This window comes from Merops nubicus, unplaced genomic scaffold, assembly GCF_000691845.1.
Source record: "Merops nubicus isolate BGI_N331 unplaced genomic scaffold, ASM69184v1 scaffold8917, whole genome shotgun sequence".
Taxonomy (NCBI): Eukaryota; Metazoa; Chordata; class Aves; order Coraciiformes; family Meropidae; genus Merops; species Merops nubicus.
Genome location: NW_008622271.1, coordinates 16,645 through 33,745, shown reverse-complemented (window position 1 = coordinate 33,745; position 17,101 = coordinate 16,645). Strand labels below are relative to the sequence as shown.

Genomic DNA, 17,101 nt, shown 5'->3' with positions numbered 1-17,101 from the left:
GTAGGGAAAACCTACAGTAAGGGTGCCTTTTAAAATATTATACACAGTCATAGTAACTAGTGGCCACATAATAGAATTTTAGAAAATAAAGCCTCTGGTAGTTTTTTATTAATCCCTTTGCAAAAATGTGTATGTTAATTTTATCTTCTCTGTTATGCAACTTAGTATTTTTATACACTTTTTTAATATTCATATGTATTCAAACATGAATTCTGAATGTTTTTCATTGCAGATTGCAAGCGAAACACCTCTAGATGTTGTAAGTGTATTTCTTACTGTTGAAGTATGACTGTACAGGAAAAGGGAATGTGATCTTAAAAATACAGCTTATTTTTAGACTCATTCAACCATTTCTTCAATGCATAGATGCATTTCATTTCAATTGCAATTTAGATTTAATTGCAATTCATAATTTTAAAATAGAAAATTGTTTTTAAGCCACTTATTTTTTACTGAAGTATTTGTATGACCATATTATAAACATGTAATAACGAAAACTTAATGATCTGACTGTATTTGGTGTTCTTCAAACACGTTGAATTTCTTAATTCTACTAGTGTACTAAATTAAAGTCTTGAAAAAGACCCAGAATTAAAACTTAAGAATGCAACTGAAAGTAGCAAATAGAAAGATATATACACAGATATATTACTCATATTTTGTAACACTTTTGCCTTTTTTGTGTCCATTTTTTCTTTCTGGAAAATGCTTTTCTGTTCCGAGAAATCAATCCTGCCTTCTGGTTGGAGGAGGCCTTGTGCAACCCAGTCTAGTGGGAGGTGTCCTTGCTCATGGCAGAGGGTTTGGAACTAGGTGATCTTGAAGGTCCCTTCCAACCCAAGTATTTCTATGATTCTGACTTTTCATACTGTTTTCTGCTGACTTTTCACCTAATCTAAACGCTTGTTTATTTGGTTTTTGTTTTTCTTACTATAGCTATTCTCACTTGCCCTTGTCTTCCCTTTGTAGGCATTTGATCCATATTATTTTATATGGCTGCTTCAGGAAAAATATTTTTAGACTAATTTCTGATTTAATTATTGTGTTGTTATGCAAAATTAAGCAACTGTGCTTGGGAGATGGATCTGGGGAAGGGGTTGCAGTCATTGCAGTTGAAATTCTTTAAAAGGTTGGAGATCTAGAATTCTTAAGGAAACTGTAATCCTATACTAGTCTTTGTGGGTTTCTTATTTCTCAATCTGTGTATACTGGGAACCTATAACAAATATTGCTGAATGTTTCTAAACCTGAGGGGGAGGTTGCACTCACTCTGGCTTTCTCTCTCTGCTAAGCTAATGGAAACATCAGGTACTGACATGCTGAATGATTCAGACAACAGAGCACCTATAAGTCCATTGCATTTAGCTGTAAGTATTTAATTCTTTAGTGATGATAGTTAATCTAATTGCAAACTGCTGTTGACATAGGTTTATTCTTTTGGGGATTTCTTTTAAAATGGGTCAATAGTAATAAATGAAACATGAAAATAAGTACTAATATTCTTGAATGAGCTATACAAGGTGATGTTTGCATGTCTTTTGAAAATCGCTTAATGAAAAAGTCTTCATTTGGAATCTTCTAATTAAGTTTTATGTTATAATTTGTACAGTGAAACTTTTAGAACTTGTTCTATGAGTAATGACTTCTTTTTTTAATCATCATCATCGTTTTACCCTCAGCAATTTATGAGATAAGTTTGTCTTGACACATTCCTATGGACTATTCTCTGTGCTATTTTTTATCCTTATATATCCATTCTGATCTCTTAACTGTTTCATCCCTGAAGTCCTTTCCATTTTACCAATTATGTTAGTTAACTGTAGCCATTTGTACTGTATTCTTTTTAATTACAAATTCCACTGGCTTTTTCTTTTAGCAATATTTTATTGAAAAACTAATAGGAATTAGTTAAGTCCTCATTTGAAATAATCTGAGGGTAATGTAACCATCACATAAAGCAACGGAATACTGGTAGTTATACAAACTGGAGACAGATGATTTTCTGAAAGTAGTTTGGGTGGCTGGCTGAAAGGATAAAATGGAAAAGACCCACCAGCCTTCTTGCTGAAATTGTGTTTTGGGTTTTTTTTAGTTAATTGTAACTACTGGAACTACTTCCATGCTCCATCAGTAGCTCGTACACTTGTTGTAACAGTATTATCTTCACAGTTTCATTTATGTAGTCCTGGAAAGAAAAGAAAAAATGTGAAGTATGGGAAAACTGAAGAATTTTCTTATTCTTGTAGGCCTATCATGGCCACCATCAAGCTCTGGAAGTGCTGGTACAGTCACTGCTGGACCTTGATGTGAGGAATAATAATGGAAGGACACCATTGGATCTTGCTGCCTTTAAGGGACATGTGGAATGTGTAGATGTGCTCATTAACCAGGGAGCATCGATCTTGGTGAAAGATTATGTTGTAAAGAGGACCCCAATACATGCTGCAGGTATGTGCTAACCTCTAACCTCTAAAATTTTGGCTTTTGAAGTGGATCATCTTTCTGTCCAGAAGTCTCCATCATTAATGTTCTCAGAAATGGTGTTTAGGAATAGATGATGGCTTTTAAGGTATATGCTATGCTGAGAAAGGTGTAAAAAAGCAGTTGTAGGTAGAAACCAGTATTAGCCCATAAGTCCTTTGAACTTGAGGAGTGCTGTTCCATGCTGCTCTCTGGAAGGCTGCATTGTCCTTGACCATTCAGCTAGCTGGGCTAATTCTGCTGACAAGTGTCACTCACATGTTCCTGTTTCCTCTTCTTTCATGCAGCCCAAATTCTGGGCCCAGTTTTAGATATTTGAATTGTGTTGCCTGTTTTGGCAATAAAATAATTCAAAGAGTGACTGGAGCCTTGGAGAATTTTGTCAGTTTGAGAAAAGACATGAAAATTACACTGGTTTTTTTTCCCAAGGATTTAAATGGCTTCTGAGTGTTTTCAAAATAACAGCAATCCTTTGCAATGTTTTCTTGCTGTGTTTCCTAGGAAGCTTCTATAAACCTACTCTTCTCAAAGCCTAGCATGTATACTATATTCTTATTTTTTTCCTTTCTTTGAAAGTAGGCTTATTTAAATTGACATAGTTGTGGCGTTACAGAAGTGTTGCAGTAAAAAGAGCATTATGTACAAAACACTGTCATTCTATTCACTTCATTGTGAATACATGAAGTGAATAGAATGCCCATGAACACAAGCTGTATTCTTCTATTTGATTTAGCCATCTCCTAACTTCTGTTAGCATTTCTGTCAGCTTGAGAAGCATGAATTGTCACTGTTCTTATGTGGACTGAATACAGCAGCTGTATGTCAGAAATAATTTCCCCATCAAGAAGCAATCATCTTCTTTTATGAGTTGCATTTAAATGTGATTTCTCAATTTTTTGTTTCTTTTCTTTTTCCTTCACTGCTTGGTTAATTACTTCTATGCACTACATTTCCTTATCTTCTTTCTAAATGTGGTTTCAGTTATTATTTCATAACTGTGCACAAACTACACTTGCTAATAAAATCTGTGTATAATTGTTTAAGTGTGTGTTTACCTGTGCCTTAAAAGTCATGCTAATTACTATATTTAGTTGTTCCTTCTTGTAGATGTTGTATAAGCATATATTCTAATTATAGTTAATGTATGCAACCTCATTTATATGTAAAAAACAAATACTTGTTGACAATTGACAGTTGAAATCAGTGCCTGATTTCTGAAATAATTTTCTAGTGTTCATATTTTGTGTTCCTAATTTAACTTTTGACACTGGTAAAGCTGTCCAAGGAGTTTTCAAGCTAATGGGCTTTAGTCTGGGCAGGTTACCATTCTGCTTGAGCTGTTATACTCAAAGGCAATTGATATCAAACTTGTGTTTTTATGATGTTTTACAGCTACAAATGGTCATTCAGAATGTTTGCGGCTATTGATAGGAAATGCAGAACCACAGAACGCAGTGGATATTCAAGATGGAAATGGCCAGTGAGTTTAAACAATACATGCTCTGTTCTTCACAAGTGATTGTTTTTTGTGACAGGAACACCAAAATATTTTACGTTGGTGATTTTTAATTTATTACCTTAAAGGGAGACAATATTTGAACTAGGACAAATGTGACTGTATTTTGCAATAAGCTTAATATTGGTGGTAAAAAACTTAGCTTTTTCAGTTGGGAGGGACCTAAAATGTGTCATATTGCCCAGATGCTGAAAAAATAGATTTTAATAACTTAATCAGGACTTCTGAATTAGGAGATCCTAATTTATTTTCTTGATTGTAAAAAGCAAATATGAATAGCGTACTTGAGGTGAAGATAGCACTGTTCAGAAGGATAGTAGTTATGCTTCAGCTGAGTGCTAGCCTGTTAAATTTCCATGTAGATCACATTTTTCCACTCTCTGCTTAGAACTCCTCTGATGTTGTCAGTTCTCAATGGGCACACGGACTGCGTGTATTCACTCCTTAACAAAGGAGCCAACGTAGATGCCAAAGATAAGTGGGGAAGGACAGCATTACATAGAGGGGTAAGAGAATGTTCTTTTCTTGTCCCTTTCAGTTTTATATGTATTGATTTTAAATACAGACTTAATATGAAGCATTAGTGAATTTCTCATTTTGCAATTCTTAGTTTTTAATTGTCTTTTTGATTGTTTTCAAAAGGCTACCTTTTGCCTGTTTGCTGCATACCCTTGGAATTCTTTTGGATTTCTGGAGTCTTTTATTCTCATTGTGAAGTGTTGACTGGAGAGGTCCTAGAGTACAGCTTTTTGTTATGTGGTGGGGTGGCGTTAACAGGAGGAGGAAAAACATGATATGTGCCATATGCCAAACATTTTTTTCATCATGTCTGCCAGATAAAACAATGGATTAGCCTTAGAGATTAGCAGTTTGCTCAGTGCTATTCTAAAAAATTATTCTGTCATCAATATTACAATACATTACTATTTTTCCAACTGAATTACTGTTTACAGGAATAAAGATCATAACTGTGCTTATTTTGTTGTTACTTAAAAATGTGAGAAATTGCCTGAAGTTTGCTTGCTTTAGTTATTCATATATACAAGCCAAGGTGAATATTTGCAAACTTGCTGTTTCTTATCTGTATCTCAGGCAGTTACTGGGCATGAGGAATGTGTGGAAGCGTTGCTTCAACATGGTGCTAAGTCCTTACTCCGAGACTGTAGGGGTCGTACCCCTATACATTTGTCAGCTGCATGTGGGCATATAGGTGTTCTGGGAGCTCTCCTGCAGTCAGCTACATCTGTGGATGCAGTACCTGCAATAGCAGACAATCACGGCTATACATCACTGCATTGGGCCTGCTATAATGGTAAAATGCATTCAAGTTAAAATACAGCTCTGAATGGATTTGTTGGTATGGAGATAGAAGTTCTTGCTACTTACAAAAGCAACCTATAAAGTCTGTCCTCTTCCAGTTTGTATCAATGTGTTAGTATTACACCATGATATCTTGAGGGATGTATTAACGTCTAGTAAATCATATGAGGTGTTTATTTTTGTGCTACATTCCTAGTTTTATGCCTTAAGGAGTCTTTCAAGAAATTTAGCATGGTACCCATTAACAAAAACATGCCACGCATCCCAAAAAAAATCACCTTCACAGGGAGTCTTGGGAGGAATGGTTTTGGATTAAATATTTTTTTAAAGTTACTTCAAATCAAGCTTGATAGACATAAGAAGCTCAAGTATATAAAAGTGGTTCAATAAGAATTTTTTTTTCTGCTGATCCTTTTCTTTGTTCATACTTTTCCTGGATTTGGGGGTGAGGGAGGCCTTCAAAGGTACGAAATTCAGCTCCTTTGGTCTAAAGATTTTGTTCTGTGTGTTCATTGCTGACATCATGTGAAGTTCTCATTTATTTAATATCTGAGTCAAATGATAGAGAAAGATCAAGAAGCAGGGGTTGATAGCTTCATTTTATCAGTTATTTTAAATTGAATAGCTAACTAAACTCTCTTCACAGCTGAAGCAACTGGGTAATACACTGATAATTTGAACTAGAATATCGTCTTTTTATCACATCAATAAAATTAAACTCATACAGTTTGGTCCATTTTCAAAGTGACCACAGCGTCAGAATAAAATAGAAGTGAAATATGCTTGATTTGTAGAATGAAAATTTGACAGGACTTGTGAAAATACAGATCTTCAGATATAGGTGAATGTTGAACCAAGATTCTCTGCATACGCATTGAAGATTAGCTACGTGTTTTAGCTACCTGTACAGGAGCAGGCTATAGGATGTTGAAAATAATAGTCTAATAGGTTGAACATGTTCTTTTTAAGCTTTTGTTATAACTGTCAGCGTGGCTTTTCTTTGGGTTTAGCAAGACAGTGGAACAAAAATAACCCTCAAGGGGTGGAGATGCTGTCATGTAGTCTAAATGGTGAATGCACAGAAGTGTTTGAAACGTGGAGGTGTAAAGAAATAAATTATGTGTTCTGATGTTACTCATATAGTATGAGAATACTTCTAAATTTCACAAAGTTTACAGTGTTAAATGTCAGTTTGATTAGCACGATTCTAAAAATTTTTAGTTCCTAAGTGTAGACCTATTGAATGTAACAAGTGTGTCTTTGAAACTTTAAAATATTGCTTAAACTAATTTATAAACTTCTTGCTGTTGTTTTTCATTCATAAACAGACCTTTTACTTTTTTTAATACGTAACTCTTATATTTGTTTCAGGTCATGACAGTTGTGTAGAGCTCCTCCTGGAACAGGAAGTTTTCCAGAAAATGGAAGGAAATTCTTTCAGTCCATTACATTGTGCAGTGTAAGGAAGTGCAAAATTCTTCTTCATAGATTTCATTGCTGTATTTAACAAAAGATTTATCATTCTGTAAGTAACAGCCTGTTTAATTTATTATAGGATAAATGACAACGAAGGTGCTGCAGAGATGTTAATTGATACATTAGGTGCTGGTATTGTCAATTCAACAGATTCAAAAGGAAGGTAAGAGGGTAAACTCACAGTGGAAGAATGATTTTAATTTAATAGTTAGAGTGACTCTGGTAAATTCTAAAATCATGTGGGCTATTTTATTTGCTACTTAGGCTAGTTCCCCCTCATCCCTGTTTTTATTCTTTGAAGATTTTTTTTAATTATTCTGCGCTAGAAACAAATTTTAGATTTTAAAAAATCCTGTTCTGATTCAATAAGCTTGAGTTGACCTTTTATTATATAGGCAAGTTTGAACATGTTTTACATTGCATCACTTTGTGACTAGTATTTTATGCATATTTTTTTTTTCTGAATCAAATTGAATCTCTATTATAAACTACATAGAAGGAATTATTTGAAACTTGAAGGTGAGTTTCTAAAGGCAGCAGTCACAACTCGAGCAGTACTGATTGCAGAGGATCAGTGAGAGGTATTGCCAGTCTTTTGTACCTGCAGGATGACAGGCAGGATGTCCCTTTGAATAAAGTAGAAAGCATGTCTGAATGTGACCTTGTTGTCTTTTGATCTGTTGTAGAACTCCTCTTCATGCAGCAGCTTTTACAGATCACGTTGAGTGTCTACAGCTTCTGCTCAGTCACAATGCTCAAGTTAATGCTGTAGATTCTTCTGGGAAAACACCTTTAATGATGGCTGCAGAAAATGGACAGACAAATACCGTTGGTAAAGACAAAGCTTCATATATGTCTGTTCTCAGGTTAATCTTACTGTGGGTAAAGTGGCCTTTACAGTGAACGTTCTTGTAGATATATTTTGTCAAAATTGTTTTCATTTTGCACAAATGGAAGCTGTTAAGACTTGAAGGACTATGCTTTTAGTTAATACAAATCTTTATTTCCGCAGAGGTGCTGGTTAGCAGTGCTAAAGCTGACCTGACTTTGCAAGACAGTTCTAAGAACACGGCCCTCCACTTGGCTTGCAGCAAGGTGTGTGCATAGTCTGACCAGTGCTGAGCTTTGGGTTATCGAGCACTGTTTGCAAATATGAACTTGTTACTTTGAAAAGGCATTCAAAGCAATTTTTGAAGATTATTTGTTATATGACAGATGTTTATTCTGAATTAAGGGTCATGAAACTAGTGCCTTGTTAATACTGGAGAAGATTACGGATAGAAACCTCATCAACGCCACCAATGCAGCCTTGCAAACGTATGTATCAGCAGTGAGTGTGCTTTACAGTTGAGTTTTTAGTGTGCTCCTTGCTCATAAAGAGGAATGTTTTTAAGAGTCTTTTCCAAATGGTTGAATTTTAATTGCTTAATAGACACGACGAGTTGAACCAACTTAGGGTGAAACAGGGTTTTGCGCATAATTGAGGTTCTAGTTTTAGCTGGGTGGAAGGGATGATTAATCTTAAATTACTGTGATTCAGGGAATCCTGTGTGGAATTACTGCAATCCACTGAGATTACGTATAAATCATGATTTTTCTGGTTTATAAATTACCTGTTTTTTCAAGTAAAATTCACTTCAATTAACAACTCAAGGCAAACTGACACGCTCTTCAAAGCTAGTTAATATAAAAAAAAATCTAGTTGAACTATGCTTTTATTCTTCAGCATGCTTTCTGTTAGCAAGACACCTGTTCCCACTAGGATGAAAGACTATTTTCTGTTAAATACTACAGAGAATACAGTATTCTTAATGCTTCCTGAAGATGTCTAAAGTAGAATTAAGCCTATTTTGTTAGCCCAATCATGAGGAAAGCTTTAAAATGTAGTAGTAAGTTGTACTGGGGAACATATATCAGGATGGGCTATTAAAATGACTCTTCTGCATTTTTTTTCCCTTTTAAATATTGCCTATAACACAAATACATTCTTTGACATTTAATATGTAGCTAAGTTATGTACCTGAATTGTTAGACTGCTTTAATAATGCTATTGGAGACCATTTAGGAAAAAATAACCCCTAAATGTTAGGGAGTTGTAAGCCATTTGCGCATTCTCTGGCCTGACATCCCTTCTAGAACCTGTCGCATTCAAACTCCGACAGTTCTTCCAGCTATTCCAAGAGATTTGCTTAGGAGTTAAGATAGTAAGACTTCTTCTTCCTCTGCTCTCATTGCTCACCATGGTGACCCTCAGGCAGCATGAAATCACCAGAAAGCAGGAAAGGGATTGATTGCTTCATTTATGGCTTGAAGTGGGAATGTCTTAAAAGAAGGAGAGGCAAAACTGAGATGGGAACAGAAGTGGGAAAGTATGCTACCACAGGCTCATGGAATTCCACCCACATGCCTCGGCTCATACAGTCTGATCAAGAGATGTTGTGTGGAAAAATAGGTACATATTCACACCTCCATGAAATGTTTGCATAAATAGCAAGATTTTAACAGTTGTTTAAAATATTACTGGTTTAACAAATGGTTTTAATAACTGCCTTTCTAAACAGCTTAAACAATGTCCTGCTTTGTGGTAAGATAAGCATTAAAATCATTGGACTCTACATTAAAACGATTTTAATTACAGCACATTCTTTCAGTGTATCTATTGTGTGCACCAGTTCTTGAATTTTAATGCTTCAATGTAAACATCATAGATACAGCTGCTCCTATTTGTATCTTTTTCATTTCTGGTCTCCAAGTAAGCACTTGTTTCCAAATCAAAATATGATTCATGATTCAGTCAAAGAATTTTCAAACAACTTTAAGAATCTCAAAACAAACAAAGTGCATTATAAAGCAGAAGGGAAATAAGCTGATTATTCTATTTCCTGATGAGTGGTGGTAGGGTTTTACTTAAGCCAGTGGGAACAAATTTTCAGAAACTGTTGCATTTGAAAAAGATATAACTAGAGTATTTGAGGTAAAGCTAAACTTTCCTTGATAGATGAAGTCAGTGCAAAATGGAGTTATGGTTAATAGTTTGAGGGTTTGAAAAGTAATCTGCTTCTCTTGCTTTGTGCATTATACTGTGAAATAATTATTTTCTCTCTAGTCACAGTGGAATATAGTAGTTTCTAAAAGGCAGACTGATTAAATGCTTCTGCATCTCTTACAAGCATTTACAAAAAAAGAAAATTTTACAATTTGTAATTTCTACAGTTAGAGTATATTTTGACTTTCTGCTGTTAGTGTTCTACTCTAATGATTATTGCCAGTTATTCCTCAGATGTGGTGATATGTTACAACAGTTCAGTGAAGGATTTATCAACAGTAAGGTACCAGACATTTCTAACTTATTAGCATGATGAATTTCATAAGCAGGCACATTTGTTCTAGCAGCTACTTCCTTACTGTGTCGTGCCAGGAAAAGAAGAATACGCAGAATTATTATACAGTTCCTTTGCAATAAGAAAAGAGATTTGCTCATTTTCCCATCTCAGTTACTGTATCTACAATATTTATACAATGTGTAAATAACATACAGGTATAAATACTTCAGTAATCATTTAACTAGATGCAGGCTGCCTATCTTCATTAATACCTTGTTCTGAGGTTCAAATATGAGTTTGCTTGTCTTCACAGACCTCTGCATGTTGCTGCTCGGAACGGACTAACAGTTGTAGTTCAAGAGCTTCTAGGGAAAGGAGCAAGTGTACTTGCTGTAGACGAAAATGGTAAGAAAAATTTAACTTTGCTTCCCCATAAAGAACTGTGCTTATAAACTCAGCTCACCATAAAAAACAATAACCCTTTGGAAATTTCATATGAGCCTTGCAGTTGGTTCCCCCACAGGAAAAATGTGATGCTGATGGGTCATCTTAGCAAAGCAGAAGTGTAAGGGAAGTGAAAACTCTGAGACCAATGCAGGTCACGGTATAGAAATACTTGGTTTGCATTTGTACTTTTTTTTTATAATATGTACCCTATAAATACACTAGCTTTGGCACGCTGAAAAAGGTCAAGAAAACATAATGCTTAAAGTAAAATATAAATTTCAGCTGTTAAGAAGCTGGATTGAATTGCTGTTCATTTTGTCATGGTAGGTGTACTGGTGTTAGTGTTTAAAAGCAAATATGAATTACAGATCTCAGTGACTGGTCTCAAGCTTCTGGCTCTTTAGAGGTTTTTTGCACACAGAAGTAAGAAAATGTAACTGCTTTATCACAGAGATTAAGTCCTGTATCTTACAGGAACAAACAAAAATTAAATCTACCAACTTCTTATTTGCTTATTTTCACATAAGACATTTTTGGTCCTCTGAAGCTGTGCATTTAGAACTGTACGAGCTCCTCTCTTAGGTCACACCCCAACGTGTCTTAACTGGAAGCAGTAGGCAAGGGGGGAGGGTGGGTGTTCTTTTTTTTTGCCTTTTGTGAGGTGTGTTGGTTGGTTTGTGTGTGTTTGTTTCATTTGGTTGTTTGGTTTTGCTTTTTTTTTTCCCCAGAAGGGATGTGCCTAATTAATAGTTCTAATTATATTCCCACTTTGGAGAGTTTTTCATCTCTTAATGTTTACTGTGACTTTCTTTTTGTGTTTCTCAAATTACACTGCTTCAAGTGACATGGGCGGTTTAAAGATCATTCCTTGCCTAAAATAGGAGACGGTAACTGCTAAATGAAACCCTAAAATGAAAAAATTAGAAAACATATCTGCTTGATTTCTGTTTCTCATCACAAGTTTGCCACCTGGAGGTGTTTATATTTCTGTGGGCTTTTCATGTGCAGCCAGCCAGTCCCTTGTCAGGGTGGATCTTTGAAGTGACAGAGAAAAACACTGTTTGTATAGAAGTCACAGTTCTCTGGCAGCCTGAGGATCTAGCTGCAACATGTTAAAACTTCTTAATTTTGCTCATATTTTAAATTTTGAAGTAACTCTTGATCGCTGCCTCATATTGTTTCTCACTGTGGTTCTTTTCTTTTCTAACAGCAATTGCTTTGTTTATAAAATTTTAAGTGTCCTTGAAAGGAAATCTTTTTCTGTTTAAGCTGTTGTGCCAGCTTAAAGTACAGCATGTGCTAAGTGATGAATTCTTCAAGTTGTGAAAGAGCAAGAGAAACTTTCTTGGGATTTATAAATCTTGCACCTGCCACTGTAACTTTTTCTTAATTCTTAGAAGTACTAGCAGGCTTGCTAAACCTGCTGCACAAGTCTTGATTTCCATAGTATACCTTTTATACTAAATGAAAAACTGGCAGCAGTGATAGCCAGGTTCTGCTTTAGGTCTACTTGTCTTTGATTTTAATATCTACTGCTACAGTATAAGTGTTTCTTAAGGGGGGAAAAAACAAACAAACAAACAAACACACAAACATTTATTTAATCCTAATAAAGTAAAAATACAGGAGAAACTGAATTTAAAAAAAAATGACTGTTAGGCTTAAAAGTGTGATTCATGCATTTTTGGGGGTGAAGGCTGTTCGGCAAAGCAGACTGAAGAAATAGATTGCATCCAACACTGACATTCTCTTACTTTAGCATAGTTCAGTGATCTGCCACACGTTTCAGGTAAAATTAGATTAAATGCAAGGTAGTTTGAGTTAGTATTTTACATGGAAGAGTGTCTTGATATATGGAATATGGAATATGTAACAAGAAGAACCTCAGCTAGTATGGAGTGATGATCTCTTCATCTTTGAAGTTGTTTCTTTTTATAATGTCTGGATTAACCTTTTTAAAATAGTGTCTCTTTGTATTTTTTATCTGTATAAAGATACGTAATAGTCTTCTGTTGCTATATTTGGGCTACAGAAGATTATTGAAAAACATGAGCTTTGGAAAAAACCTAGCATCACTCCAATTCTCTGCATTTCAGTTTATGGATAATTTATATTTAAAACTCTAGAATTGAAGTCATACCGCTTTTGTTACAGAGCACGTCTTAATGTGCTGAGATTAGTTCTTAAACATCTCAAAAAGTAGTGTCTTTGGAAACAATCTAATCTTGGTTCTCAGTGCAACTGAAACAGCAGATTAACTGTCTAGTGTACTTACCAAAAGTAGTCATGTTGAGGGTTCATTCTCAGTTCTGTATCAGTCCTCAAATATTTCAGGTTTTTTGCCATGTTTCCACATCTGTCTTCATGAAACTTTACTATCATTCTCATCTGCAAAAAATCTGTTGAATTTTACATTATGTAAGTTTACCTGTCTTTAAAAAATAACTAGCTTCTTTCTTTCATTTGACACCGCTGAAGTTTTGGTTTTGGTCACTTAACTTGCCAAGTTTTTTTTGTTATTTTATTGGGTTTTTTTCCTACTATTTAACTTACCAGGCTAATTAAATTTTGTAGCATCATCTGTCTTATTTGGCATATTAACGTGCAACACAGTAGTGAGAGGAGGCATTCTCTAACTCCAGAGACTGGCATAGGAGAGACTGGCATACTTTCTGGACTCAACATTAATGTTTGGCCTTTCAAGTTTGTTTGTTTTTTTTAATTAAAAAAAAAAAAAAGAGGGGGAGAGGGGAATTTTTTTTGGGCTCTAGTTCTTTTCCAAGCCTTCCTTTACCCGTATTCTAGTTTATACTGGAGACCTCCAGTTTTCTGGAAGGAATTTTTCTTCTAAATGCTTATGAGATGACTCACGCCTCAGATGACTTTCTTCTCTTTCCCAAGCGTGAGACTTCTTTCAGTTTATCTTGCGAACTGTCTTTGCACTGACCACAGTAATAACCCTCTGATGTTCCTGTAGGCGCCTTCATGGAAACTTTGAAGCCCCAGGGAAGGGAGCAGCTCTGCGTTTGGGTGGGGGGAGCCCCAGCCCCAGCCTGAAGTCTGTGTCCACCACTTAGGCTCTGTTTTCTGTTGTGCCAAGGGAGCAGCTTCAGCTTGTTCTACTTCTGTTGCCCTGTCTATAAATCAAGATAGTGATTTTTTTTTAATCTTTTTTTTCCTGTGACAACCTACACAAATACAAGTAGAGATGCTGGGGCTCATTATATGAGAACTAAGTATTTCTCTGGAGTTGGTACTTTTACCAACATCCTGTTAGAAGAACATTTGAAGTGTTTATATCTGTTGTTGCCCTGATCAGTTTGAAGTTGTTTAAGGGACATAAAAATACAATTCTTATAATTTTAAAATAATATGGACAAAAATAAAGTGTTGAAGGATGCAGATGTCAGGCTTTCATGGTGCAGTTACCATTTTGCTATGTCTAAGGCAAGAATAAAACTGTGATGTTTCATTCCTACTTATGAAAGCCAGAAGCTTAAGATCTACAACTGAATATTAGTATAAATACTGGTTTTAGAAAACTTTTAATAAAACCAAGTGATCTGTTTAATCTTTATATTGGCCTTCAATATGTTTTATGATGAACTGGGATGCTCAAAAGTAGATGATGACCGCTCGTTTTTCTTCTTTTGAGCTTTTATCAAATCACGTTAGTGAAAGAAATAGTGTTGGATATGGCCAGCTTGAATGAACTTCCCTTGTCTGCCATCTGACCTCCATACAATCTCCAGCAACTCTAGATACTTAACTATGCATCTGAGTATCAATGCTGGGCCTTCTCTTCTGCCTGACGTGCCTGAAATACAGTCTTCATCCAAGTGTAGCAAGCTTTGGCCCGTGCTTCTGAATCCTGTCAAAATGTCTCTTCTACAGACTATTAACTCTGAGCTGTTTAAGTGCTGTGATACCTTACTAACAGTGGTAACATCTGCTGCATTGCCCTTTTGCATGACCCTCTTGCATGGTCAGCTGCTGCATTTTGGGCTTGAATTATCTGTATGTTTCCTTGGGTTGTATGCCCCTTTGGGCAGGGACTGTTGTCTTACTCTGTTCCAAGCATCAAGCACGAGGTCTGTTCTGAGCAAATAGTAGTTCACATGTAAGACTACCTGTTCCCTGCTTGCTGTTTTCTTCATTTCTAGCCACGGTTATTTTCCATAATGTGCCTATTTGTTTGATTGTACAACGTGATTATTCCTGAGCTCCTTCCCAACACTTGACCTGGATATGCTTCTGCAATAAAGATGATTCTTTAGTTGAAAGAGATGGTGGTGGAACATTTTCCATGCCTTCCTAAGGTCTGGGTAGAGATCCATCGTGCACTTTCCTTTAAAGCCGTCAGCTATGTGAAGTTACTTGTGTGCTTTTTACCTGGATGTTGTACATCTTTCAGCTGTGAACTGCGGGTAGTGCAGGACGTCAGACTTCCAAATGTACCTGAACGTGAGTTGTCTTCAGCTCACTGTGGGTCTGTCTGTTGCTGGCAGTGAGAGGTAGTGCAGGGGTGCTACAAGGTGGCCTGGCTACCCGCTTCTGTGTGGAGCTGGGTGGAGGGAACTTGCTTTGATCATGGCAGCAGAATTAGCTGTTACCTGTGGTTGTAGTTATGTGACTGCCCTGCTTCTAGAGCTGCTGCTCTCACCACCAATTGCAGTGCCTCAGTGTTCTAGATAGACCCTGAGACCTGTGCCAAAACTTACCCTTGAGGGTAAATATTCAACACAAATATTCAACCCTTGCTGAATATTTATGGATAAAGCTTGAGATGGGAGCAACGTGCAGATCTCCACTGAGGAGAATTTGAAGGGTTTCAAAGTGCTTAGGGGAGGGGGAAGCTGCAAGAGGAGAAATGTTGGAGGATTATTAGAAACACAGTTACCCAGCAGAGGTTTCACAGCTATGTGACCTCAGTGGCAAATTGTACCACAGCCTGCGATCTCCTGCATTTGGGGGTTGTCACAGCAGGATTGTTTGGCAGAAGGAGTTGGGCTGGACCAGTTGGGCAACCAAGAGATGTAGTTTCTCTTTGCAAGACCTAGCCTACTAATCCAGCTGGCATTTCCTCAGACTCCTCTGGATTTCTTAATTGGTGTCCCTCAAATAAAAGTTAGACATTAGGTTACTGTATATGGTAGTAAGTTACAGGTTGATTGAAATTGTATATTCTGCCTTTTCAATTAACTGTCCCACTTTTCAAGTTTTAACAAGTTTTAGCCAGCTTGTTGCTGAGACAGGGTAGTCTTATTAAAATCACTGCCTGTGATGAACAGCTACATGGAAGCTTCTAGGCAAAGCAGTGTTTAACGTGTGGAGCTGTCGTGTCTGTAGTGGCTCGCCAGTGAGTGGCTTCACCCATCGCTGCTGGCTGCCATTAGCTGTCTCTCCTCAGCCAGGTGCCTTCCTCACCGTTTTTACATCCGGGCTTTCCTCGCTGGCCTAGGGTCTCTGACTGTGCTTGCCAGAACAACTGCATCTCTGTTCCAAAGCCTGTGAACTTCTGGGTTGTTTTTTGTAACTGAAAGTTACAAAATTCTATTTGATAATGCATTTAATGTCACATTTTATTTTATTTTTTTTAGACAGTGCAGAACTAAGTAATATAAAAATCTTTCTGCAGCTGAAAGATGACATGATCTTGGAGAAATGTTTATACTGGCTTTATTTTAAATGAAGGTTTTGTTTTTTCTTGACTTCCTAGGTTACACACCAGCTTTGGCCTGTGCGCCCAACAAGGACGTGGCTGATTGCCTGGCTCTCATTCTGGCCACCATGATGCCCGTTTCGTCGAGCAGCACATTACCTTCCCTGACATTCAATGCCATTAATCATTACACCAACGCCTCGAAAACTGTCACCTTTGATTCCTTGCCAATTATGAGGAGTGACCACAGCTCTTACTGTACTTTCAACAACATTGGCAGGGAAGGTGGCTACCCGTATACAGAAGAAGATGAACTCAATGACTCGGATTCTGAGACCTATTAGAAGCTGTGTTTTGTAGGTCTGAAGAGTGATCCCTCACGCTGGAAGGTCACACTGGAGCTGCCTGAGAGCTATCAGTGCTTGAATACAGAAAGAGGACAGACCTTTGAGAAGATGTTTTTTATTGTGGTTGCATATTAAAAAAAATATAAAAATCTGTGAGACTCTAGGAGGATTTTTAAGAGCATATTTTGCAGAAGAAGCATAAATTCTTGAATAAGTACTTGGAATCCATGGAAAAAAAAAAAGTCAAAACTGGTTTATTTAACTGTGTTCTGCCATTCTGGTTTTGGTGCTGGGAGTAATTTCTGGAGACTGGGCACCCTACTTGATGTAAATGAACAGCACTATTGTACAACACAAAAGATGCTAGATTTAAATATTATCAATAAAACTAAAACCGTTTTGAAGGCAATAAATGAGTTTGGTACAGTAGGCATTGTTTGTGCTGCAAATTGCCAAAGGACCAAATAACTTAAAGATTTTTTTTAATTAAATACATTTTTGTGAAAACTGGAATAGGTTATTTGAGAAG

At 36.5% G+C, this 17,101-nt stretch overlaps 1 protein-coding gene across 1 annotated transcript in view; it reads left to right on the top strand.

Annotated features, from left to right (window-relative positions):
- Nucleotides 1-16,803, top strand: part of ANKRD28 (ankyrin repeat domain 28) — a gene marked incomplete at its 5' end in the record, with an annotated part of 24,405 nt that extends 7,602 nt beyond the window's left edge. The window contains 13 exons of the mRNA XM_008944728.1: nucleotides 233-259; nucleotides 1,293-1,367; nucleotides 2,247-2,448; nucleotides 3,874-3,961; nucleotides 4,386-4,503; nucleotides 5,090-5,309; nucleotides 6,689-6,776; nucleotides 6,873-6,956; nucleotides 7,480-7,625; nucleotides 7,806-7,888; nucleotides 8,028-8,110; nucleotides 10,430-10,521; nucleotides 16,283-16,803. Coding sequence (XP_008942976.1) covers nucleotides 233-259; nucleotides 1,293-1,367; nucleotides 2,247-2,448; nucleotides 3,874-3,961; nucleotides 4,386-4,503; nucleotides 5,090-5,309; nucleotides 6,689-6,776; nucleotides 6,873-6,956; nucleotides 7,480-7,625; nucleotides 7,806-7,888; nucleotides 8,028-8,110; nucleotides 10,430-10,521; nucleotides 16,283-16,569 — 1,593 coding nt within the window. The remainder of the gene's footprint in view (nucleotides 1-232; nucleotides 260-1,292; nucleotides 1,368-2,246; nucleotides 2,449-3,873; nucleotides 3,962-4,385; nucleotides 4,504-5,089; nucleotides 5,310-6,688; nucleotides 6,777-6,872; nucleotides 6,957-7,479; nucleotides 7,626-7,805; nucleotides 7,889-8,027; nucleotides 8,111-10,429; nucleotides 10,522-16,282) is intronic.
- Nucleotides 16,804-17,101: the final 298 nt, after the last annotated feature.